This window comes from Hetaerina americana, unplaced genomic scaffold (genome assembly GCF_022747635.1).
Source record: "Hetaerina americana unplaced genomic scaffold, ioHetAmer1.1.p SCAF_1, whole genome shotgun sequence".
NCBI lineage: Eukaryota > Metazoa > Arthropoda > Insecta > Odonata > Calopterygidae > Hetaerina > Hetaerina americana.
In genome coordinates this window covers 72,119,321-72,146,956 of record NW_027286069.1, presented here as the reverse complement: position 1 = coordinate 72,146,956, position 27,636 = coordinate 72,119,321, and the positions used below count along the sequence as shown (strand labels likewise).

At 36.5% G+C, this 27,636-nt stretch overlaps 2 protein-coding genes across 2 annotated transcripts in view; one reads left to right on the top strand and one right to left on the bottom strand.

Moving 5' to 3' along the window:
* Atf6 (bZIP_ATF6 domain-containing protein ATf6) overlaps positions 1-5,085 on the top strand; it is a 28,275-nt gene extending 23,190 nt beyond the window's left edge. Inside the window, exon 12 of the mRNA XM_071591283.1 lies at positions 719-5,085. Coding sequence (XP_071447384.1) covers positions 719-969 — 251 coding nt within the window. The 3' untranslated portion in view covers positions 970-5,085. The remainder of the gene's footprint in view (positions 1-718) is intronic.
* Positions 5,086-6,237: 1,152 nt separating this feature from the next.
* Positions 6,238-14,905, bottom strand: LOC139685764 (tetraspanin-6-like). Its single transcript, XM_071582903.1, has 4 exons — positions 14,870-14,905; positions 12,231-12,401; positions 10,258-10,557; positions 6,238-6,303 (listed from the first exon to the last, which is right to left on the bottom strand). Exons 1-4 carry the CDS (start codon positions 14,903-14,905, stop codon positions 6,238-6,240), a joined length of 573 nt encoding a protein of 190 aa, XP_071439004.1.
* Positions 14,906-27,636: the final 12,731 nt, after the last annotated feature.

Below are 27,636 nucleotides of genomic sequence, written 5' to 3'. Positions count from 1 at the left end.
GAAATACATTCAGCTTATATGCTAAAGTAATGCATATGTGAAAATAATGACATGGTTAATTTTATTTAACATTTTGTCTTGAATCTCGTAATCTCAGGAGTGTTAAATCTCTCATCTTTTGAGAATTCTGATACCATAATTACATTGACTAGAGGAATTATACTGGAAAGGGTCTTTGACTTAAATATTTCTCAGAGTCATTGCCATGAATAAGACGTGCTTTTTCTTTTCACCCAGAGAAAGCCTGCTGATCAACTCAATCAATGAATCTCTAAATGCCACATTATGTGGCCACACTGCATTGTGATACCACAGTGAATTATTCTAGGCATCCATTTTTGTGATTCTTGATATTTTGCTAGCCTCCACTCAATTTATTCAACCCAGAAAATTCTGTACGCATTTTAAATTACTGTTTATTAAGTCTAGATTCGCCAATCTGTAATTTAATGGAATCATTTAGGACATTTTATAAAGTGGTTCACAATGTCATTATCCACTGGTGTCTTCCCCTTCATTACTGAGGATAATCAACACACTACTGTACCTCTCATTACTATAGAGATTGATTGATCATTTGCATATGACCCTTGGCTCAGAGCTATGACTGATTACTTTAATGTTGCTTACTCAGCATTGCTATTTTCCCGGTGATTAATTTTTCTGATGGTAAATATTACTGAGTCCTGGAGTAATTTATAAAAATTTTTTGTCTCAGGCACAGTAGGCTCTTCTGCAGATCATATAACAATGATGCAAATTGACTGTGAGGTGACAGATACTCAGTTGATGACTGTGAGAGAGGGAGCCATCCCATTGCATCTTCGCACCAAAGGCAGCACGGCCCAGTCACGTGGGAATGCAGCCCCTTGCCACAATGATACAACTTCCAAAGGTCTCAAAAAAGCACGAGGTGGGCTGCATCCATACCTCGGTCAGGTTGGAGTAGCAGGAAAGGGCAGACTATAAATTGGTTTTCCATAAGTGAGATGAAGTAGCACCTTAAATCAGTATTTATTAAGATGTAAAGAGAAAATGAATGATGAATACAAGTTTAGAAAGGGACAGATAAGTTAATCATGATCTTTACTGTTTTCAGCAATAAGTAACTGTTCCTTAAGTTTATTTTATTGAGAGAATGCTAGTATTTGTGTGGGGAATGAATGAATATAATGGGTGACTGAAGGAAATGACTGTCTCTCATTATTGAGATTCATTTTTTAAAGAAATAGTTGTTGTGTTTCTCTGATAAGGCTTGGATTTCTTTTTAAGAAAGAATTGTTTTGTTTTACTGATAAGGTTTTAATTTCTTTTTAAGAAATAATTGTTTTGTTTTCTGTTAGGGCTTCTAAAAAGTCAATAAAATTTTAATTCAGTTATGCACTAATGCCGTGCTTACAAATGGTCAAATATGTTAGAGGAGGATTAATTTTTCGTTAATCTGTCATTTAAAATAGTTTTTATTTTGGAACTAAAATTTCCAGATAATTAAGTTTTTTATTTAATTTTTCTCATAAAAAAGCAAATGTTAAAGAGAAATATCCTTCATGTCAAGTTAAATCCTGTGATAGTGATCATTTATTCAAGTATAAATCATGAATGAACACCAAATGCCATCAGAATTACATTGCTCATAGTATAAATCATGGATGAGCACCAAATGTCACCATTTTTCAATGATGCAAAGTGTCATCATTGCTTTTGTAAAAAAACTAAGTTCTATTATAGGGTTGTGTAAGTTTGTAATGTAACACCATTTTATTATTATATTTAGATTTCATAATGTGAAATCTCCAAATGAACCAAATTCTAAAAATGTTATATTAGATGAATTTTTATATAATCTCTAGAAAAATAGATATTATGAATAGAATTCCAAATTGGAAGAATATATTTAGGATTTTTTTCCTATATTGAATATCATTAGTGTGTTCCGATGAAATTGAAGCTAACTCACTGATTATTAGTCATCTTCCCAGTGTTATGTCAAAGCTAATGATGAGCCATTGTAGGTATGTCATCATTTGTTATCTTGTGATTTTTATTAAATTTCCTCATGGTGTTTTGTTTTTAATGCTTTGAATGGAATTCCTCCATAGTACACAGGTCAATTAAAGTCTTGAGAAAACTGATTTGTCTGTGTAATGGTATACATAGTGACTCAACCGTTGGATTTATGTTGTAATCCTCAATCTTGTTTTATGTCCTACATTTATATATTTGTGTTTCATGTACAATGATGAGCATTGGTGCTGAAAGTACAAGGGGAATGTAAGTTACTCCCTAGTTATCCCTGGTGTTTTGTGCATGCAGGATCTAAATGAGGTGCACAATTCAGAAAAAAATAGTTGTAATTTGGTGGTGAGAGAAAAATATGCTGTCAATAGTGGATTTTGATAATGAATCTGAGGTTCAGAATCTTGTAAAAAATTCAACAGAGAGGCCCTTATGCCATTTAATGTCTGGGTAGCCTTGAGTTTGTAAGGGGATAAGCTTTGTAACTTCTAAATTACCAATTGTAAAAATATTGATGAAATATGCCTTGTACATACTTGTCTCTGATGCATATTTAAAATGCCATTTGTGTAGAAAAATGTTCTTTTATAAAATTCAGAATCATGGCAGCAAAAAGTCAGGTGTTGAAGGGTAATAACCTCCCTTTAAGGATCTGATTCTTCCCCAAAGGAGGGTTGGTAATGGTTTTGAAAGGTATGCTGGACCTATGGAGTAGAAAATGTGGTGGCACCGACATGTCAAACTACACACTGGTGCATAACTGAATGGATAAAAGTCATTCTCGATGCATAAAAATAAGCCAAGTTACTCTTCTTAGGCAGTAAAATTGTTTGTTCTTGGCACAAGTACTTAAATCTGCCTTATAAAGTGGTGCATGAATTAGTGCTAGAAGAAGTCCTTCAAGGCATTGTATCAAATAAAAAGGGTTAAATGCTTAAGCTATGTTTTGGAGAAGTGGGATATGGCAACTAAAAAAATTCTGCCCAAATTAATTCTCTCTTAAACCAGCTCAAAAATTGGGGTTATGCAGGGGCACTTGTTACACAAGTAAACAGGGTAGATATTTGATAACCCATCTCATTGTTCACTGCTAAAATTTTTTCATATCCTCTCAAAAGTAAAATGTGTACTTCTTCTCTGGGATGCATAAATACCGTGAGTGTATACATCCCAAAAGTGCACAGCTGTACAAATTGCTCAGAATAGATGGAGATTGCTATGAACACAAGTATGTAACTACTGCGCATAGCAAGTTGTCAGCTGCCTGAATTATTATGTGTGAACTTTTACATTCATCAAGACATAAATTTGAATTTTGCCTTGTCTAAATTTGAGGAACATGCACATTAATTTCATGGAGGATAAGTGGGATTTGTCTACCATGCCTCATTTTAGTTCATCCATAGCAAAGGAGCAGTTTTCTGATTTTCTATTAAGTGTTTTCTAGATTTTTATGTGTATTATTTGGTGAAGGAACATCTGAAAATGCAAGTACTGCCATTTAAGTTTTATTCTTATTTTCTTCAATCTCTCCATAGTCATTGGAGATAATCTAATATTTTTTTATTTTGTTTAAAAAATCATAAAGTAACTATAAAATATATATTATCACTTCAATGATTATTCTGTAGCATTTTAAGAAAACCCATATTATGCTTTGGGTTGATCATACTATCCATCTTAAAAATTGAGTTTATTATAGCATGTATGCATTTGCAAGGATTAGAGTACTTAGAATATTGAAAGATAAATAATGTACTTTTGTTTGGATGTAATTCTTCTCATTGTCTTCTTTTATAAAGAGGAATTTGATCAAAAATTGTTCAGCAAATGGCAATTTTATTTTGTTTACCTTGAGGAACATCTTTATCCAAGGGCTCTCCAAAGCAAGATTAATTCCAGTGCAAAATGTGTCTTTCGTGGTGAAATAACAAAAAATCCTGCTTTTCCCGTTTTCAGCTCATTCTAAATATGTTAATCTTTTGGCTTATGTTTTTCTGTTGTCACTGGATGGATATACTGAAATGGTGTCGTGAAGTGTCATCCCACCGAGAGGGCCTGGGTTCAAATCCTGGAGACAACAAATATTTTTCAGTGGTATTACGATCCCCACTTGAGGTGCCCTGTAGAGAGCACTTTTGAGTGACCACAACGCCATTCGGATGGGACATTAAACTGCAGGCCCCTTGGCACCTTTTGCCAAGAGTAGACTAATGCCGATGCCAGGTTTCTCCCCACCCTTCCTTTCCCATCTTTTCCTAATGGGGCAAATGACCTTAGCTGTCGGTTACCTCCCATATAAAGACTAAGAAACTGAAGTGTCATAATTTATGTTATTATATGCTAATGTAAAAATGGTCTACTTGCATCATGTTGAAAGCTAAATGGGTTTCTATCACATCTTTCTACAAATGCTCAGCTGAGTTTAATTGTTTACATGAGGTGAAAGTCTCTGTAATAATTACTTTGTACAACTAGAAGGGTAATTTTATGCATATTTTTGTTATCAATGAGGTATTGACTCCTCATAGTCATGTCACTTTGTTGGTGATGAGTTTAACTGATAAGCACAATTTCATGGGAGTAATTTTTAAGTCTCACTGTGATGGGCATCGCCAATGTTTTCTTACATAATATGGCAAAGAAGGTATTTATATGAACAGTTTGAACATGTGCTGTCTTCATTTCTCTATCCAGTGTTTTATTGGTGAAGAAGGCTGCAAATAGTTTATTAGGGTTTCTTCTTAATACAACGTAACTTATGTATTATGTTCTTTTGTTTATTGATAGAATGCAAATGTAACATTATTTTCACAAGGCAGTATTATTGGTCAACTTTTTGGGAAAATGAGATTATTTGATTTCAAAGTAATAAGAAAGGTAGAATGTTTAAAGGTAATTGGTTACCTCAAAAAATGTTTGCCAAATTTTTAATCAACTGAATTTGTATAAAATTTGGTAAACTCAACCTTTCTAATCCACAGAAGCTCTTTTGTGTAGCTAACTGTTAAGAGGCTTATTTACATGATGAAATAATGGAAGTTGTATGGTGGAATAATTGGTCAGTTTATAAGTTCATTCCATAAAGATTTTAATACCCTTTATGTCTGAACCTTTATTTTGAAACTAACTACTATGTATTCCTAATCATTTTTGGTACTTCCAGTTACATCTGAGACTCCTATAGGGAAGAGAGTCATTAGTGTGCTTTTAATTATCTCCAATTCTTTTCAGTTACTTTAGGATCTTAATTATTTTTAACAGACATACTTTTCAACCATCTTTTAAGTAGTATGAGAATTAATGAATGAAAGTGCCAAATGGACAAAACTTTTGGAAATTACAAATTTAGCAATGGGTCTGTCTCTTTGAGTATTTACATATACTATTTCCCCATGAAATAATAGAAGAATTGATTCATGAATTGTGATTTACAGATAAAGCCAAGATGAATAAGAGAATTTTATTTTGTGCGTAATAAATGTTTATAACTTTTAGAATGATGAACTTTTGCTAAATGAAGTATTACAGCAATCAGCAAGTTAATAACACTTCAGTAAAGTTTTTATTCAAATCAGATTACAATCACTTCTGTGAAAGCTGTTGCTTCACCTTGTAATGGATTGATAATTTTCACCCAAGTCAGTGTTCCTACTGGTTAGAAAACATGTTTTATTGCACACAAAATTGATGCTCTTACTGTAAATGATATAGCATAACAAATGCATGTTATGACAGTAGCCTATCCTAAAATCTATGAAGGTGGTATTCTAGAAATTTGTGAATTTCAAATAAAAATTCTTGCTGGCATATGAAAAAACAAAAAACGATCTTTGATAAATATTGAAACTTTAATAAAATGTATAGGTACCTCAAATATTTTGACATAAAAATTTCACAATATTGACTCATGCATTTCACATGATAAATAATGTGTGCATTGATAATTGGTATTTGCCAAACCTGATGATTCACCAAACATATTAGTTTTGTTCATTCTAAAAATGTCCTTAAAAAATCTTTCATATTAATTTTTCTCACCTTCATGAACTGCATTCTGGTTCTTTTTAATGAAAGATACAATTTTTTGAAAAAAACGTTGATGACATAATGTCTTTACAGTGATGTAGATAAATTTTATATGGCTTCTAGGGTACACATGGGTGTTAGATGTAATAGTTTTCCGCCACTGACATTTCATAGTCTTTATATTTCATTTATTCACACTCTCCTGTATCGCCTAATCGCAGCATGAACAAGTAGTAGACCAAGTGATGCCAGGATAATCTGAAATTAATCAAAGGTAGAAAAAATATTGAAGTGAGACTAGCTCAAATGCCAAAATGCTAACAAAAATCTCGCCTCCACTTTATTTATGTGATTAATGAATAAGCGCTATATTCAGCATTGAGTTAATAGGCATGACTGCCTATGCCTAAATATTTATAGTTCATCTCTAGCCAAAATATTTTACTAATCATGGTAAAAGGCACTTTCAAGATGGGTACTGCAGTAGTTAACATAACATTATTTAAATATGCAATGAATAATAATATGTAATGGCATTAAGTTTTCACACGTTCCTCAATGAAGTAAAAGCATTATGACAGTATAAATACTATCACATTTTGCCTAAATTACAAAATTAACCATGGCAAATTTCAATTTCTCAGAAGTTTATTATTTGCTTGCAGATTCATGGATGTTAAGCCTCAAAATATTTACCTGTACAGACAAAGGGATAATGAGCATCGCATTGTGGTGTATCATCATAACTGGAAGCAATTGGAAATAGAGAAAAGAGATGGACAATTAGATTCAGGCTAGAGAAAGACTGGAGAAAAAGTAAAATTTTCCTCAATTGACACCTCAACCAACTGATCTCCTCTTCAAGATGGCACATTTTTCTGAAAGAAAGCCTAGTTCAAATATAACCATTATTTTTTCTTTTCTGTAGCCACCAACTTTGGAGGGCAATGGCAACTTGATTTTGATCAGTGTTTGTGTGATCAACTTCATTTTATGGGATTTTTGTAGTATTTTTCACATATCTAGCAAAGCTCTTGTCTGTATTCCAATAGAAGCAGATATAGGGTGTATTTACAATTTCTGGGGAAAAAGTTTGCTCAACTAAGTTCAATAATGTTTGGCAGAAAATTCCATCTTGGATAGGATGGAGGAGGGAAGAAACTTGGGCCTGCTCTGGAGGAAATAAGCTTATATCTGCATAGAGTGATCACCTTCACAGAAAGTGGGTGTCACACGATAGGGCCTAATCTTCAGGCCTGTCTTCAATGCATATTTAAAGTGAGACCCTTGTGATTGTAAAGTATAGAATCTATACTCTCTGTAGGCCAATGCAAATTGCTTCTAAAAAATCTCTGTGATTTAGTTAGATTTAATGGGGTATTCTAAAGGATTTCCAAATGATCTATACGAGGGTAGTTCGAAAGGTTCTTGGAGTCACCACCAGATGTCAGTGCTAGCACAACAGGTTTCCCACGCAGTAATAGGTAATCCTTAATGAGTAAATACATAATGCATCAGTGCCCTGGGAAGAGATCTGTAGAATGGATGCCTCTCTGTTGTTGTTCCTGTGTAGTGATTTGTGAAGATGGAAAAATTGAGATTCCAGCAGTGATAAAAACTTGGTAAAGAAAGGTATGAAAGCAAAGTGAATTCATGCCAACTTTCAGAACACTCTGGGGGACTCTGCTCCTTCATATTCACTTATTGCTTAGTGGACAAATGAGTTTATGTTTGGTCAGGACACCTTAGATGATGATCCGTGTAGTGGTTGTCCAAAATGTCCAGAAATAATTGCAAAAGTGCTTAAAATGGTCATGGAGGATCGCTGACGTAAAGTGTGAGAAATCACTGAAGCTACAAGGATGTACTCTGAATGGGCATATCACATTTTAACTGAGGAATTGGATATGAGAAAATTATCTGCCAGATGGGTGCTGTGACTCTTGATGCAGGATTATAAATGCATCAGAATGGAAATTTCCCAACAAGATTTTCTGCTCCAGTTTGTGACCACAGATGAAACTTGGGTCCACTGCTATACCTCAGAGATAAAACAGCAGTCAAAGCAGTGGAAACATGTTGATTTGCCTCCACCAAAGAAAGCAAAGGTAATACGGTTGGACGGAAAGGTGGTGGCTTCAGTTTTCTGGGATGCAAAAGAGATTCTGCTGATAGATTATCTTCCTAGTGGTCAAACAATTACTGGGCAATGCTCCTGGACCAACGGCAGCTAAAGATACACAAAAAAAAGCCAGGTTTGGCAAGGAAGAAAGTCCTCTTTTATCAAGACAATGCATGCCGACAAACAAGTGTTGTTGCTGTAGCAAAACCACATGAACTAAGATATGCATTGTTGCCACACCTACCTTATTGGCCTGATTTGGCTCCATCAGATTTCTATCTCTTCCCTAAGCTCAAAGTTTTTCTCTTCTAACAAATTCTCTTCAAACAAAGAACTAACAGCCAAAGTAGATAGGTATTTTGCAGGCCTGAAGGAATCTAATTTTTGAGATGGGATTAAGACATTGGAACTTTGCAGGACCAGGTGCATGTGTTCAGGGAGACTACAATGAAAAATAAAAAAAAGTTTCACTAAGGTAAGTCATTTATTTCTATTTCATTCCGAGTACTTTTCAAATTATCCTCATGCTAATATATCTTTGCATTAAATTAAATAACCATTCATTTAGAATCCCCATTAACTCTGCAGCCTTGATGTAATGAAATAATTTAGATTTTCCAATAACCCCTGCTAGGAGCAGTGAGTTGTTCTTGAGCAGTGAGTGTGTTGCTCTTGAGTTGGGTGACCAGTCTGGTAGATTGAAGAGGGCAAGTCAATTGAAAGATATGCCAGAGAGTGCTTGTACTTCAGTGAGGGGGCTGCGAATACATTAGAATGCAACTGGGTGGCTGTGCAAGTCATAGTTTCATGTTAAAATACTATTAAGGTAGACAATGAAAGCAGTCTTAACTTTATTCCCATGACTTTATGTTTGCCAAAAACAGTAATGTAACCAGTTTTATATGTATAGGATTCAGCAAGCTAGAGGAAATTACTGGGAATCCTAGAAGAAAGTGTCTGATAGTCATTGAGTGGTAGACATAGAGAGGGCAGGTATTTTATATGAAAAGGAATAATTATGGTGAGAAAATGAAGAGGGTTTCATAAGAGCAATTATGTAGCTGATTTAAGTATAAACATCAATACCATTGTAGGTATATATAGGAATTGTTAGGATATATGAAATAGTATCGCTGAAGTTGTACATACCATGGTTAGGTGAATTTTGGAAGTATTTCCATTTTCCTAATATAGGTATGAATCAGAATATAGTAGTTGTGAAATGTAACTTAAAATGCACAAGAATTGGGCATTGGAAAAGGTTGACGAAGTGAGACATAAAATTGTTGACTGTAAAATCAATGAATGAATATAGAATTCAGATAAGATTTTTATGTAGTTCCCACAAAGAGATGAAGATGATCTGATCAGAAGCGAATGAGAAGAATAAGGAAACCATACATTTTTTTCTAACTAATTCTTAGTGCCTCAAGGTGTGTCCGGTCCATCTATTTCCTCTTTGTCAAAGAGCTCTAAAAAATTCTTTTGCTATTTTATATGATTCCATGTTCCTCAGTTTGTCCATTAAATATTCAGCATTTTCCTCCAGCACCATGTGTAAAAGTATTCTACTCTTCGCTGGTCTTGTTTTTCATTGTTGATCTGATCCATATAAGGCCTTGCTATATATGTACAAACATTTTGACCAACTCCTTCCTAGTTTAAAACCTTAGCTTCTGTGTATGTGGTATTTGCTTCTTTCTCATTTACTCATTTTTAGTAGATCGTGTTAAAAAGTTTCTAAAAGTCACAGGCTTTAAAATAAACCAAATTATTCTTGTAAACCCAAGAACTAAGATTTTTTTATTTTTTAACCCACCTTACCAGAGGAGGCTATACCCTTCAAATGTAACATTCTGCATGTGAGAGTTTGACAACTTTTCAAAGTTGATAAGAATATGTCACTAATATAAAGAGGGATACCATTGTGTAACATTCATGAACGCATATATTGTGCAAATGCAGAAAAGTAACTTTCACTTTAACATCATTTAGTGCCAGGTTGTTCTAGCTTGAAGTTAACATGTTGCTATTTATTCTTGAGTGTCACTGATTGAACAGAAACATCATATCAAATTCCAAGGTCTTACCTTGATCACTGCCATGGCAACAGAAACTCCACCAATGGTAACAGTAGAAGAATCCACAACTTTCCTTATCTTTCGGAAGCATCCTGAGTGGAATACATCATGTCCCCAAAGGAAAGAGCAGGCCGGTTGTAAGGAGTGTGATGAAGGGTCATGGTTTGTAGCCGAAGATTTTAGGAGGTTGGGAGGTGATGTATTAGGCTGTGGTGTTGGATGCTCAACCTCACAACATGAAGGTGGGAGGTGTGTCATACGGGGATGTCCCAGCCATTCACCAGGGTTGAAAACACCACAGCATTGTAACTGAATCCAATAAAAAGAAGAAAAACATCAGGCATGCAGGACTGTATGGTGATTCTGCTGTATGTCATTAGTACACATGAACCAGCATCAGTTTGAGAATTTCACAATTTATTGTGCGAAACACCTGGTCAACAAGGGTACTAATAGTTTTCTAATTTTAATCAATCTATTTCATCAAATGTTAATGTTTATATTAGGTTCTAGAAGTGTAAATTTTATTCTAGACCAATATTTTTAAACAATCATTGATATTACCAACCCTTATGACTTGAAGATGCTGACAGAACAGAAAAATTTTGATGTCAATATTTATTATTCAGTTTTAACCAACGACGTATTTTCATAAATGAATATCACCTGTGAAAGCCTACATTCAAAATTTTTCCCATTCTCCTTATCAAACGTAATTTAAAATGAATTGGCTCTTTTTTTCATAATCTTTATTGCCTAAGTAAAATTATACCGTTTCACTATTTCTCTGATTACCAATTTTATTTAGGGTTCTTTGCGATACTATGTAAACTTTCATTTGCAAAAGAGGGAAAAAGATCGTATTTTCTGTGCAGCGAATTTTAATTCCCAACCAAGATATTGAATAGGGATATATTTTCAATATGGGCTCAGCTGAAATACAATTAGATAAGTGACACTTGTTGTTTGGGCACATCTCACAAAAACATTTTCCTAAATGTTTAATGGGGTGCTTGCATTTGGGGACCCCCTGGAGATGTTAGGCTTAGTCAGCAATACTGCAAAATCATTATAGAGGCGGATGGGTATATAAACACCTCCAGTCATTAAACTTTTTCCTTGTACCCACGTCTTACATATTCATCCATAAAAAAATTGTAAGCCAGTGATATAGTGATGTTAAACATCATTGTTTCATGCCATGCTTTATTTTAGACCAGTCACCAAAGGTATCATTCAGTCTTATGCTTGCCTTTCTATTTCTATCCATCACTGTTAGAGCATTCAATAACTGATCATTCACTCCATATTCCCTCAAGACCTTCCAGAACTCTAGCTCTGTTTGTCCTAAAGTATCTCTCCTTCAATTGACTAGGGTAAAGGATGGGATGGTATAGATAGAATGATAGGATGTGAAGATAACCATGAGAATAAAATATTAGTCTTAAATTCCCTAGTATCTCTTGCCTTCATTGTATTTATAGGGAAAGGTAATCACTCAATGAATTTCTGTTTTCATCCGAGTTTAAACTGGAAAAGGAAATACGTAGAAAATGATTCATTTGCACTTAATTATCATGTCTCCAGGAATTATTTAATTGAAATCAAAGGCAATATGCTGTTTAAATTCCCTAGTATTTTCATATAAAATCCTATTTTCACAATGCTCCATAGGTATTTTCTATGATGTACTTTCAAAAAGTTACTTTAGAAGGTGCCTGTTTATTTTCATATATCACATTTGATTTGTTTCAGTAACATAAAATAATTTTCTAACAGGAGCCATAGCATATATGTGCTTAGCTTTCAAAATATTTAGAACAGTAAGCTATTGTTTCCCAAATTCCTTTTGTTACATTTTTTATTTTAGTTTATTTGAATTTTATCATAAAATGTACCTACTGCATCAGGTTATCTTTACATTTTGACCATATTTTCCAATGGTTTTTCCTCTTACTGCATAATTGATTTGTTTTACAGACCTTTTGCTGCATCTTATCCCACTGCTTCCTGGCATCACTGTTGTTAGGGTAGAGATATAGAGAATCTTCCATGGCTTCTCGGAGGGCTCTGTTATAATGCTTCCTTGTGGACAGAGAGACTGATCCCGTTACTAGCTCAGTGAATGCAACTGCACACAGGATGGTTGCATACTGTAAATTGAATATTATGTCAATGTATGTATGGAATTTTTTATCTGATCAACATCCCATCTGTCATTTGCAATCGAATTTATTTATTTGTTTGCAGGAATAACCCTTTTACACAAAGAAAGGCAAAAAACATTTATTGGTTCCATAATTATAAAAAAACATTTACTAACGAGTAAAAATTATATAGTTACATACTCGTTATTGAGATTTAAAATTAAGAAAGAATTTTGATTTTCGATACATAAAAGACATTTTCAGATGGTATACAGGTACACAAACATACCTAGTTAGATTAATCAATGTAGATAAAATATCAATATTAAATAATATTCCAAATGGAACAGAATATTAGATTATAGTATTTGTTATAGGCCAGATGATGGTATAAAATGATAATTGTTAGTAGTAGTAACTAGACCTTGTGGCATTGATTAGGAAAATTTTCCCAATGAGCATTAGGAACAACATTGATATGTACAGATATCCACATTGCAATAATTAACATTCTAAAATTCTTCAGATATTTTAATAACATTTTTTGGGGGAATCCAGGTGAGATAGAGTTGTTGACTGAGCCAATTTGAGACTTGATTGCAGAATTTTATTCATATAGAGTTATTATTACATGTACTCACACATGTATCCAAAAACCATTCACCAGAGAACAACTTCTATTTGTGAAATCTTGCTATTATTAGTAGAGATTCTTACCTTTAGTAGTAGAAGGATAGCTCTCAATGGAAGAAAATATAATAAATTGCAGTCGATTATCAGTGTTATCATGTCTCATTTATCCTCTTACCACACTAATAGGTAACAAAGTACAAGGAGGTCAATTTTATACAGAGCTCAACTACTGTTGTTTCATATCTGATGAAGTACCTACCTATTCCAAGAAACTGAGCATCTTTTCTTAAAAATTCTATCAACAAGCTCCAGATATTCAAACTTTTTATCGAAAAAGTTCTAACAGAAGAAAATTTTCTAATTGAAAGAAAAAGGCACCTATATATCTTTTGATGGAGAAAAACTACTGGAAGCCAAATTGATTGCTGACATCAAACCATGTGAGTGCTGAAGAATTAAGTTCTAAAACAGAATGGGTGTTTAAAAATATATATTGATGTATGCATAATACATTAAATTGGATGTGTTAATGTGAAACGAGGGATTATTTTGCTGCTGATTTCATGGATGTAACTTAATTTGAAAAATATTTATTATGGCTCCACCAATCTATTCTTTGAAAAAAAAGTACATATATATATATATAGGCAAGAAGTCTAAAATTCACTCAAGAAAAGGTTTTCATGCTCTTTCAAAATAATTAAAGATTTACTGCTCTTGTGTATTCTCACTAACTCTAATCCAGGATATATGTATGATGTTCTTTATAGTACTCTCAGAGAAATATAAGTATCACTGTAGCTAAGAAATTAAAATGCTATTGTGGCAGACATTATAAGGAATGGAATATGAGCTCTTTATTATAAATATTAAGTGAAGGTATTATCATGATTTTTTTAGTCATGCTCCATTGATTAGTACTCTAATTTTGCATAGAAAATTCTCATATTATATTAGTTTTTGCTCTAGAACTTACTACTTAAGTCAGAATTTTGCATAGGTTGAAATTGATTTGGAACGTGTAGAATATTAAAAAAAATGACTATTTCTGCACTTGGCATTTACTTCATAGCAATTGATGATCTTTAAATTGTGGCACTCACATAAGATGTCTGTAGGCATTGTTTAAAAGCAAAAAAACTATATATTGAATGTGATAATAATTTCCTTTATTCCCGTTTTGAAAATTTCAATGTAAATTTATGAGTCAATTTTTAACATCCTGATGGTTTAATGAATTTGAAATCATACTGTTGCTTGCACAATTGATGTATGAACCCATCAATTTTATACGCAAAAATCATGAATCATGAAAGTAAGATGATGATGATTCGGACGTGACTACTGCTAAAAGACCTTCCTCGAGACAAAGCCATTCAAAGTCAGAGCACTTATGGACTGATGATAATGCTCATATGAGTACTAAGTGTAATGAAAATATGAAGGTTTTCAAATGTTTTAATAAAGTAAATTCTAACTACTCCTGAAAACTAGATGATGGTTTGCATTTTAAATACATTTACTGTCAACCATTGTGATTGAAAATTTTAAAATATTGTACTGCTCTGTTAAAGGAACTGATTCAAATATTGATACTCCTTGCAAACATGCTATGCCATAAATGCGAGAACTGTTTTTGATTATATAAGATGGGTTTTGGGTGCGAGACTAGTGGCTCAGCTATGAATGGTGGATACTGGTTATTGGGGGTGCATGATAGTATTCCAGAGGACTCTTGCTTGCCTCATTTCTTTGTAATCACCCAGGAAGGATCTCTCTCATCTTCTCCCATTCCAGGTGAGAGGAGAAGCAGACTGCACCTTCGGATAAAAGGAGCATACGAACATGGTCATGGGGTAGTTATGATTGCTTGCCATCTTAGAGCTCAGAGCAGATGATAAATGTAAGTCAATTTACAAGATAGAAAATTATTATTGTGATGGAAGATAAGGTAGTACTCATATATGGTACTAACAATCCTGTGGGCATGTTAGGTTAAGGTTTGATGGGGCAATATATGAAGGGTAGTCAAATAAAAACCAAACACCCACCCATAACACGCAGTCCTTGTGAAAGGTGGCAACTTTGTTGTTAAGTATCAATCCTGCCATTGCTGTGGTAAGAGAACTACATAGTGGCAACACAGAGGTGCACGCAGTTGTTGGGTTATGTCCTTGTTGGTGAGCGGACTGGTCTAGTGTGCTCGTCCAGCTGTAGAGTAGTAGTAGTATTTAGGGGAGGCGACCGACAGCTGAGGTCATTTGCACCATAGGGGATGGACAGGAAAGGATGAAGGGTGGAGAGAAACCCGGCATCGGCATTAGCCTACTCTTTACGAAAGGCGCCAAGGGGTCAACAGCTTAACGTCCCATCCGACGGATGGCGAACTCACTCAAAGTGCCCTCCACAAGGCACCTCAAGTAGGGATCGAGATACCTCTGAAAAATATTCAACACCGCCGGGATTTGAACCCGGGCCCTCTGGGTGGGAAGCCAGTACGTTAGCCCCCGCACCATCTCGATCCCCCTCCAGCTGTAGACATGGAGGCAAACAAAGAAGAGCAGAGAGGTGTGGTTTGGTTTCTGGTTGCTGAGAGTGCTGGAGTACTAGAAATTCATCGCCGCATGTCTGCTGCATATGGTGAACACTGCATATCCTGGGCAAGTGTGCATGAATGACATAGGAGATTCGAGATAGGCGCACATCACTGCAAGACCCAGGACAGGTCCATTGAGCCAATACCTCTGATGTGATAGAACGGATTTATAGCCTTACCCAGGAACACTGACAAATCACGGAGGAAGAAATTTGTATTCAGGTCGGCATTAGCCATAGCTCCATGCATGCCATTATCAAAGATCACTTGCATTTCCACAAAGTTTGTGTGCATGTGGGTTCTGCATCAACTGACGGAGGGACTCCAAAGAAACTGCGGGAGATGCCGCAACAGTAACTTTTAACGGAGTCATCCGCTAATTTGCATTACAATGCAACAATTTCAGAGTGTAAAAACCATTCGCCTTGACCGGGATTCAAACCCAGTCGAGTGCTTTAGCCAGTTAAGCTATTGAGGCATCCTTTTAAACTCTGAAATTTTGGGGGCTTTAAAGGAACAAAATGTTGTGACAAAATACCATACATTCAATGTCACAGGCATTCGTAGTCGTGCATGACGTGCCACAGTCCACGAGGTTAAAGCCAACTTTTAAACACTTAGGCTGTTTATACCTAGACAAATTCCAAAGAAACTACGAGGATGCCTCAATAGCTAAGAGGATGCCTCGATAGCTTAACTGGCTAAAGCACTCGACCGGACATTAAGGGATCTGGGTTTGAATCCCCGTCAAGGCTAATAATTTTTACACTTTGAAATTGTTGCATTGACAGAGGGACAAAAATTGACTGGACAGCAGGTTGCATGATAATGCTTGCCCCCATACTGCCAATATGACAAAGGCTACACTTCAGCAATTTGTTTTGGAAACACTTCATCATCCTCCGTACAGCCGAGATCTTTCACCTTGTGATTTCCACATTTTTGGCAACCTACAGAAAGACATTCGTGGATGTCGGCTTCATTTGGATGAGGAAGTGCAAGATTGAATGTGGTTTTGGATTTGTCAATGACCTACTACTTTCTACAAAATTGGATTTTATCATCTCGTCTCCCAGTGGGATAAATGTATCAACGCCTTTGGTCATTACTTTTGAATAAAACCATTCCATGGTCACATTGTAGTGGGTGTTCGGTTTTTCGTTTAACTGCCCCTCATAAAAACACATTGGGAAACAGACTAACAGAATGGACAACATCCCCTGAAAATTTCAATAGGATTTAAGAGAAAATGGAAGGTGTTTTTAGGACTTGTTTGAAAATTTTATTTAGTGTTGGGAGGCATTTAAATCATTTGCCCGCTGGTATTGAAAAGGAAGGATAGCTTTCTAAAGTGCCTGCTTGCTTCCCTGATCTATTCAATAGTCTTCTTCTGCTTTCTTAGATTCTTCTAATCACTAACACTTTGGATCCTATGCTGGGTTATTAATGTTATTTCATTTGGATGTATAACATAGAAAATTGTTGTCCTTCTTTTAGCCATTCTATAAGCATGGCTTAGCTCACATAATTGCAGTTGAAATAACATCCTCGAGGTTTTGGAGAGAAGGCATGAACATAAATATAAATTGTTTCTCAAGTTTGTTTTCTCCAGTGGATATGAAGTGCTCCTAAGAGTGCAATGACAGCATAATGAGAAAATTTTAAGGCATCATAAAATATACTACATAGAAAACAGGTGGTTGTAGCCCTAGCATCACTGAGAAATAGATGCCCTGGATTGAATCTTTTTCAATGTGCACTAGAGTTTTTTGGATCACTATTCATTTACATGGTAAAAAATTATTAACTTGATTCCTCAAAGATTTCACAAAATTTATTATATTTGTTTAAATGTGATAAAAACCATTAATAAAAAATAAAGGTTTATAAATAGAAATTGAGCAACTTAAAATAATCATGGAAATGGCTCTCATGCGGTATGGATCCTGATGCCAAAGAAGAAATCTAGGTGTATGCCATGTATGAACCTCAATGGTGAAGGATTATGGGAAAATGAATGGTTTTATAGGACTCATTTGCAATTTTTAAAGGAAGATGTTTTTAGGAAAAGACTTTCTTAGTTGGCTTTCCCTTTTTAACAAGAGGAAACAGCAGTATAAGGACTAATTGGCCACAAGTTTAATTTTTCACTTGGCAAAGATTTTACTAAAAATCATTAATAAGGGGCAGAAAAAGGGAAAACATAAATGAAAAGTGAAAATCACTTTGGGTTTTGGAAGGGAGAAATCTGACATAATAGAAATAATGAGAACCAGTTAGGAAGGAATGGATGCCCATGCATGTTTTGTAGATTTCAAGAGGTCATCTAAAAAGTTGATTGGTTAGGCTTAGGGACAGTTTTTTCAAAATATTGAAGTACAGGACTACCTGTTTATTGCACTAGGCAAATTCTTCAAAACCTGTAGGGGAGTAAGTGGAGACTAGGATAGGCTGAGGAGTAAGACTCAGTAGTCCATGGAATTGGTCAATAATTGATCAAAACAGTGAAATCTTTCGATTATTATCCTTTAGCAAATCAGCCGAGGGATTGTAGTCTTGTTGGGCTCAAAATAATTACAATGAACAGTATGGCATAATGATTAATCATAATAAAATAAAGGTAATGAATCCCAAGAAATGAGTAGGTTAGGTTAATAATCAAAGTAGAAGGGCATACATTATAAAATATTAGAGACTGCTATTATTTGATTAAAAATTTGTATGAATAAACATGAAATTGTTTTACAATTGTAGAAGAACAAACTAAACACATCAGCAGAAAATATTCGTATTTTTTCAATGGCATCCTTCCTCGAAAATGTACTCTCTTTATTTATTTTCTGTATAGGAGGTTGTTATCATCCAGTCTCTTGTTCAATCATGGGTATTGGTTTTGAAAATTTCTTAACCCCATGTTTTTATTATTTGGGGTTGAAGATTTCTCGGGCCTTCCACCGGCTCAGGGGTGCCAAGGGAACCCCGGACCCCATGGAAGATTCGAGAAAACTTCAACAAGCAGATACGCCGGGAAAGCATCAGATCTTACTTTATATTTGGGAGTCAAAATTGTGATATATTGATGCTTTCTCATTGTTTATAGGCCATAAACTTGATAAAATACAGCCACCAGCCCAAATGAGGTCTATCCTAATCTATCGTGATTTTAAACCTCAGTCAAATCTGTTACTATTCAATAGCCTTTTGGTTAATCTGTTTTCGAAATTCGAGTTATACATGAAATGCAGAAGGGTTAACTGTAAGTTCTAGGCATGAAAGAAGGCGATTTTTCTATTGTCAAAGAGATGCACTATCGCTGGCCCCTTGTCTCTACAGTATACCGAGTTTCTACGTCGTGGTGGTTACAGACGTATTAGGATGCCGTCGTCCCACCTGGAGAAATTAAGATTAGGGGCGGCCAAGGGATTCCGTCACATATCGGCGGCTATTTTATTGATTGTCTTCCGGGATGTTTTCTGGGTAAGATTATTGGGGCCTCTGGAGTTTTCAATCCACATTCAGTGCTTTTGAATTTGTAGCAACTATCATAATCTTAAGTTTTAAGGACATGATCGCCAAAACGTACACCCTACAAAACAGTACTTATTCATTGTTCTTTGTGGTGTATTTGCAAAATAAGGGGGCGAAGCCTCCCATTCACATCTGGACGCCTGTCATCAGTTCTTTCCTACGAAGCGTCGAGGCAGAGATTCTAGCTTTACGGACATCAATTATCCGAATGCGGCGAAATACATTACTAAAGTAGTAGTATTTAGGGTAGGCGACCGACAGCTGAGATCATTTGCGCCATAGGGGATGGACAGGAAAGGATGAAGGGTGGAGATAAACCCGGCGTCGGCATTAGCCTACTCTTAACGAAAGGCGCCAAGGGGTCCGCAGCTTAACTTCCCATCCGACGGACGGCGTACTCACTCAAAGTACTCTCTACAAAGCATCTCTAGTAGGGGTCGAGATACCTCTGAAAAATGTTCAACACCGTCGGGATTTGGACCCGGGCATTCTGGGTGGGAAGCCAGTACGTTAGCCACCACACCATCTCGATCCCCGACATCACTAAATAAAGCGCATGCAAACCCCAGGAATTTATGTGATTCGGCTCTAATTCCGATCTACATGTACTCCATAAAGTGCTGTGCGGAAAACGTTTCAAATGCAATACTTCATATGTCGGATGGGTCTTAAAGCTGCATGATCCTACGACGTCCTTCTTTAAGAGTAACCTGAAGCGTCGTTTCGGGTTTCTTTCCACCCTTCCTTCAGTCTTCAAAATTGCGTATGCCAAGTCACCTACTTATCCATAATGGTGCAAATGACCTCAACTTTCTATCATCTCCTCCTCTCCTTCCCCAATTCATACTCAGTGAAACAATCCAAAATTTAGTCTTAATTTTACGTTGAAGAAAAAATGCTCTCCGCAAGAGGAAAACAATTCGTTCATTTTTAATCACTAAGAGGTAAATGTTTACTAGCAAATACACACCTACGTCGCTGTTTTTTATTTAATTTTCTTATAGCAGTTACCATTATAATACTAAAACGTTTTTTCCCCTGGTCGTAAAGTTTATTTTTGCTGAAATGGAGAAAGCTTTCCCACAAATATTTAGGAGGCCTTTTGTTTGTTCGTTCATTTCGATGTGTCAGCTATAATCTAATCGGGGGAGGGCAGCTATCTCTGGGTTTGCTACCGTTATCACCGGAGATGTACATCCTATAGCATACAGTGTGATGTGTAACTGAATATTCCCATAGCCACCGAAGCGGGCGAAGGATAGGCAACATAATTTGAGCTTTCAGCACCGACCTGTACGAACCGCAAGTGTAGCGTGTCGTAATAGTTTAAATGTCTGCGCATTCTCCATTACCTACGTTGTGTTTGGAGTATTATTTTTTCAATAGCCTATGGTATTAAGTATTTCTGTTTAAAGTTTGAATGATTTGTTAGCGATGGGACGCCGTAAGAGAATTACATACATTCTATTACCTGGAAACTTAGACACCAATGTTACGTACTTAGGCACGTAGCGGGAACAATAATTTTTGGTGCTTAAACAGGACGGCTTCCGTAATAGCTGTAACATTTCTCACCATGGCAACTCTCCCTTTCCTGCCTTGAGTGAATTCAACGCTCTTGCTCCATCTCGGACTTCCCGGGGGCTTCGGCTCTTCGCTTTGTTTGCACAGTGGTAGAGCCAACGTAACACAGCATATGGAAATGGCACCAAGTGCAATAATGAATGCTGGTGGAGCCAAAACTGCCAGCGGTAAAAATGACGAGGCTGCAGACGATGAAAGTCGTGACGTGACCACAGAACCGGCGATGATCAAGACAGCTCCCGAAGCCTGAAAAATATATTAAAAATTATCCCCGAAATCGTCTGGCTGAAAATCAAAAACCATTTGATCCAGAGTCTAGTTTTGATCCTAGGATACCAAGCTAAGTTTTGAGGTGGATTAAATGTGGGTTGCATTCAGATAATGATACCGCGAAATGCGTTTTCCGACGAGGAATATTTATAGAGAATTTGGTGGAGGAATAGTCTCCAATGATTCACTTCTTTGTCCAGCCCCTAGCATTACCTCAAAATCTACGTTCTTCAATCAATAGTCCAGATGTTAAGATATAACTTTACTCACTACTCCTTTTGAAATGAACGACTAAATTTGATGACTCAACTACACTAGGTGCTTTCGCATTTTTCACGAAAAAAGTTACAAATTGAAAATCTGGACTATAAAATTAAAACCTTACCCTCTGATATCGCACTCTTTCCTTACTTTCTTCTAAGAAACTGCTTTTAGCTTATCAGAGCATATTTTTTCCGACGGATCAATCATTATTTCCTTCATAATAAACGGTTGTATGTCCCCATCAATCAGGATTTAGCAAGGATTAAGGTACCCAAATAGTATATAAGGCCACAGAATACATTCTTCTCCCAATCGATAAAATTGTCTTATTTCAACGGTGTTCGATGCCAGGACTGAAAAGGTCACAAGCTCAACCTCTAAAATGCTGTATTAATTGGTTTTGGCCTTCTCTAATAGGATCCCACCGAACCGTCAAGAGATCCGACACGACGGCAATCTTTTTCAATGAAGAGCAGATTCGTCTGATGTATCCAAATGGCGTCTTCTTGTACCACTGTTTTTTTCCTTATTATGGGCTGTAAATTTTTTTTCTATGCTCGATATACCAAAAATCATCTCAAATAATGTATTTAAAACATTATTCTTGTTAATTTGAAAAATCTGTCGTCACTGACTCAGCGCTGAACTCACCGATAACATTTCAAGACTAAATATTGACGTTACAGCTGTATATGGGATACCAGAAATATCTTTCAGAAATTTGGAAAAAAATAGTTTTTGGAGATCCTGGTCTGAAATTAAATTAAACCCATTATTTTTTCAAGCCTAAGATTTACTGGTAGAATGTCCCTTTTCAATACAAAAATACTCCGTTATATTGGGACTAGTCAAAATTTTATAGGTACCCAGCGATATAAACGATATCTCAAATATGTTGACTGAAGCTCATTCACAGCGATTTCGCGTGCATGGATATGGGTGATGTGGTACATTCATTGCATTATTATTGAATCAATTAATCTACCGTCTTTCATCAGTGGTGTAAATTCAAGAATACGGGGTCGGTTACCGTAAGTTATCACCATTATGCATGACCAAATGTCTTGATTTTTCTCCATCGCTATGAGCGATGGACAAAAGCTTTTGTCGACATGCAATCATCGCTTTCAAACTATAACTTTTCGGCAATGTTGGAAGATGTGTATTGTCCGTCTACTTCTACCGTTGCAACAACATAGCGAGATGTCAGTGAACTCCGAACGCTCCTGCCCGCTGAAACTGCCTTGTATTAGCACGTAATGTTGGCAAAAGGTTTAGCTGCGAAGCCATTCATGCGCGCGGAAGTCAAGCATTACACTTTATTGAATGTTTTAGATGATATTATTTGGAATAATTCTGGCATGCGTTCTTATTTGAAGAAAACTGAGTGTCCGGGCTGAAAATTGCGGACGGGATATATTTTTGAAAGAACATTCGAAAATCTCTCGGGTAATGACGGCTCAAAATCGTAAAAACATATCTCGGGGGTTAATGAAAATCTGAGGGAGAGAGGCGGCGAGTCTCCCGGGCGGAAAAAACATCGTGCCACTCGGCCGCTGCATTTTATGCTTGGTGTCGGAAGACTGCTCTAAAGATTAGTACCCTATCTTATGGTAATAAATGTATTGAAGGTCAGTCGCATCATCTCTTTAATATGAAAAATAAGCTGAAGAACAATTCATGGCAATTTGGTGGACGAGTACACCAGAGTGGTGTCTGACTCTACGGGCGTTCGAAATTTAGTGAGTTGTTTCAACTAGTCGTGCTTACGAGTTACTATTCTTTTCGACTGGAAAACGGTTTAGAATACGAGTGGTTATAGCGAATGAATTGCATTTACAGGGCGATAAAATACAGAGTATCAAGTGGTCTTATGGTTTGTGATAATGATTTAATTTTATTCTTAGAAAAGCAAAGAATTGAATTTATGAGTGATCGAAACAGAAATTAATTAAAAAACACAATGGCATTGTGAGAACAAATAGGTAAATACTCGGGCTCTTCTTTAGATCTACTTGGTATTTTGGTAAACAAGGCCTAGCTTTTATAGAGCACGATGAAACTGCGTTATCCTCAAAAAGACGAAATTTTATGAAATACTTAAATGGTGTAGATGTGGCGTTTCAATAAAAGAGCACCCTCAAACAAAAATCATTTCATGGTTTCTGTGCTGATACGGTCTTATATCTTCTGTAGCCAAATTCATGGATAGTGAAATTGAATGAGAAATTTCCAAAACTCATTTCATATTGATAATAATTAGTGAAGCCATGGATATCAGCATGAAAGCTCGCTTGTCAATAGTTCTTCGGTGCTTTACCGAAGATGGGGGAGTTGGAGAAAGATTTATGCACTTCTGAGACGAGACATCCGCTCAGACCAGAAAGAAAAGTCCCTCCTGCTTCATGCCTTGAAGACCTTGGACGACTTGGACCGAACAGATATAAATTAATCGCGCAATTGGTGATGAAGCCTCCGTGATGTTGGGTGAACAGAAAGAGTCACAGGAAAAACTAAGCTAACACCGCCATAATGTTCTTTTTAATATCCTGCTATGCTCATGCATAACACTAGATTCTCTCACAATCATGCTGCTTCATTGGATTTGCCGAAACCCTGTTTTTTCCTCTAGTTGGTGGCAGTAGCTATTTTGGCAATCCAATTGAAAGGACTTACTAAGTCCTAGGTTGAGCACTTATGCAAAGAATAGATTTACATCCTTGACATCATCACGGTGGAACTCAAATAACCAGTCGTTTGGAGACAAAAAGCAAGAACAAAAACAACATCAATGACTTACTGGAAAGTTTTCGCATGGACTTTAAAATTTTATTTTGCGCAGAAGTCATTTTTCACTTATTATATTTCACTCAATCATAGCTTCCATCTCCGAGGTATTTCATTGTTACCATATCGAAATTGCGTGAAAACTAGTAGCGCTGTTTAAATAGGGATTTGCCTAGTCGGCAGAAGCTGGAGTAGACTTCTTCGGCTTTATCTTTGAACATATTCTTCTCTACTCTTTTGCCTGCATCTAAAAGAGATGTGTCCCTTCTCTGCTGAACATTTTCCCAGGTTCCAGTAATTTCAGATAAAATTGTTTGTAAAATTTCAAGAGATTCGCCGAAAGATTTCATTTTTAGCTAGCTAGCTATTTTATTTAAGATTTATTTTAGCTGTTTCTAGCCGGAAGTACCCAGTGAGAGATACAGACGGACGGCATCAGATGAATGAATTTGGTTTTGGCATTAAAGCATCATTATGGATTTGATAATTTTTGCTCCTATCCGAATCAGCAATAGTACACGTCGCCCTATAAAATTCGATAGCAGAAAAAAATACTCCTTATATACAATACTCCACAATCTACCGATACACCTTCATTTAGTGTCCACTCAACTTATATTTGACTTACCGCAAACACGATGTTGAAGAAGTAGAACAATTTCTTTATGGGAGGTATGTCACAAAAATCCATTCCGTCTCTTGAAGTTTAGAAATACCTATTCTCGAATTTTCTGAGAACTCTTTTGCGAAGGAGAACGATCCTCAGAGTAACATATTTCTAGGAGGCTGATATTTATAAACTACCGCTCATTGAAGGAATTGGGAATTTTTACCGGGCGCGTGCTTAAGAATGTGATCCCAAGTGGCGGATTACTTTTTTGCATGGGTGACTAAACTGCAGAGAGCGTATGAGAGGAAACTGTTGAAACTAAAACGAGAACGACCCTGTTGATATTCGCGTAGTCACCCCGCGAGCTAGTGAATGAGACTGCCCAAAAGATTACTGTGTTGAAGATAGGCCTTCGTGTTCGTTCATTTGTTCAAATGAGGGTTCGGCCCGGGAGACAAACATGGTTATCAACACAGCCAGAAAAGCGAGATGGGTAGCGAAGATTTATAATTCGCGCGTACCATATACCATTCAAGGCTGCAAGCGGTGGTCTATAAATTACCCCTTTCTCTACTTCCCTCTCTCGCATTTCTTTCCTAGCGCATCCTTTTTCAGTGATGTTTCTCCTTCAATGCCACATATTTTTTGATTATTTGCTTATTTAATACATGCTAAATCTTGAATGTATATATTGAAACAAAAAGTATTATTAAGATATCATGGGATCTGGTAAACGGAAAATCTCCTTGTTCTTGAAGTCCGTATTGAAATTTGAATTTGCTTTAACGGATCAAGTTCTGCAAAGTTAATGCGTCTCTCTCTTTTCACAGCCTCTCGCAATAGATCATGTTCCTTTAGGTTTTCTCTTTTGTGAAGTCCTTTCATCTAGCTCTCATTATTTTTGGGAACAATTATTCGGTTTTTCTTCTGTTTTCAGTCAGTTCTTTCCAGTTTTACGAATGTTCTAGCAGTGGAATACGAGGTGTACTCTGAGACTAAGTAATATTTGGCTTCAAAAGGAAAATGGCCATGTTTATTTTATAAAATAATTTTGATCTCATTCCGAATACTTTTAACTACTTTACTACTACAATAGTTCCCACCATCATTAACATATTTATCTCAACGGAGTAAAACGAAGAAAAACTCCTGAACATAATGGACTGGCGATTCAATTCTGGGACTACATCGAGAATCATGAATGGAGGGAAACTACCTGTAACAATAGGAACTACTATTTTTTAAGTGAATTCTGGAGAATTCACCATGATGCTCGCCATATCGCGAGAAGCACAATACAATTGATAAAACCGTTTTTTCTCATTAAATTTTACGTGATACTAAATGCACGTTTTCATCCCCCCCGCGGTTTATCTCTCTCTCCCATTTCCTCAGCATTCCATCACATATTAACCATAGGCATCGCAAATCTAGCGATGAATATCAAATGGTTTCACATTCTTTGCCTCGAAAATAACGGATTTATTTATTTAAAACGGACCGCATTTCTCAGTCGGTGGGCACTCTATCATTCTAAAAATGTTGGATGCACACAGCCATTCGGAGAGATTTGATTGTGCCGTAGCCATCTGACTTAACAAATGCAATGTGAATCAGCGCGGATTCGCGCTGATACGCAGTGTTCGTCGATCTTGAACGTAGTTCCGCGGTGGAACTATTTACTAACGGAACCTGCTTACTCTTCGAACACGCCTTGTGGATGCAGTTTCGAGTGCCGAAGTTTCGACCGCACCACTGCTCGCCGAGAGAACAAGAAATCTTTGCAAAAAGAGGACTCTTTGCCTAATCTACGGCAGGGACAAACTCGGCATTTGCATGCCTCTTAGTTTCAGTCGGAATGTTACTCATGTAGACTACTCTGGTACTGGCCGAAGAGGAAGGGAGCATTGAAGACAGTGGAAATTATGGCTAAATGAAAGTTCCCTCATGAAGAGTGGAGGAGAACATATTTACATTAACACTTCTCGAAATGTAATGAAATAATTGACTTTGTAATTCCACACACTTTGTGTGTGGTATTACGAAGTCAATTATTTCATTACATTTCAATATGTTATGCAAATTCCACAAAGTTACGCCTGAGACAACAAATTTTAACACTTCTCCTTTGCTTTTTCACCCAACTTACCGACCATCCTTACAATGAGTTACTTGATGAGTTACGCGCAACTTCGTCTCGCATGTGGTCCCTGTGAAAATGTGGAATTAAATCTAACCCCCAAGTGTGAGATTTACATAAAGTGTACCAAGTTATCACATTTTCTTAGCATAACTGTAGTATCCTGTAATTGTTAAGTACAAGTAAATTGTTATATGTCGTGCCAAAGAAGGCATGATCATGTATCTTCTCGGCTCACATATTCGGAATTAGGACCGATGTACAATTTTCGTTGTTTACCATACCGATTTCTCCTGAGAGAATGGAAGTTTGAATTCCTTAGCGTTTGTACGGATAGCACTGCGTTCTCCTTTGCTGCCTGCTGGTTACAAAACCTTCCCGAGAGCCTGCAGCACGTTAGATATCGTAATGTGGAGCGTATAAAGGCGCGTCCAAAACCCTCGATTTCGATTCTCCTTTTTCCTTCTCTTTTATGAACATATCAGGGAGACGCAAGCGTCAAATCTGTCCACGCTCCGAGCGTGATGGTGTTTTTCAAGAAAAATATCTCTCGCGGTTCAGTTGCGGCGTTTACGTCTTACATTCCGGGGCGACTTGCAAACCTTGGCAGCTTTGCTGCCTGCATGTGCAACTTTCTCGGCCGTCCCCAAGCTCGAACGTTTCTTCGGCAACCGCAAATCGCCGCCTAAATATCATGCCTTACATTTTTTCGTCAGCATTCATCTTCAGATTGCACTTGCCTCATTAAGGGTGTTATATATTATTTCCTTCGCCTACTTCGTCCATATATTCGAAAACGCTTAAACTGACCTCGGCAGGGAAGTAAGAG

Bases quoted from the DNA above. Each gene is read 5' to 3' on its own strand.
- LOC139685764 (XM_071582903.1), bottom strand. From the start codon at position 14,905: ATGGCAAGCAATCATAACTACCCCATGACCATGTTC. The intron at 10,558-12,230 runs GTCTGTAAAACA...TATTGGATTCAG, and splicing joins GGGATAAGATGCAGCAAAAG to TTACAATGCTGTGGTGTTTT. The intron at 6,304-10,257 runs GTAAGACCTTGG...GATTAATTTCAG, and splicing joins TTGCCATGGCAGTGATCAAG to ATTATCCTGGCATCACTTGG.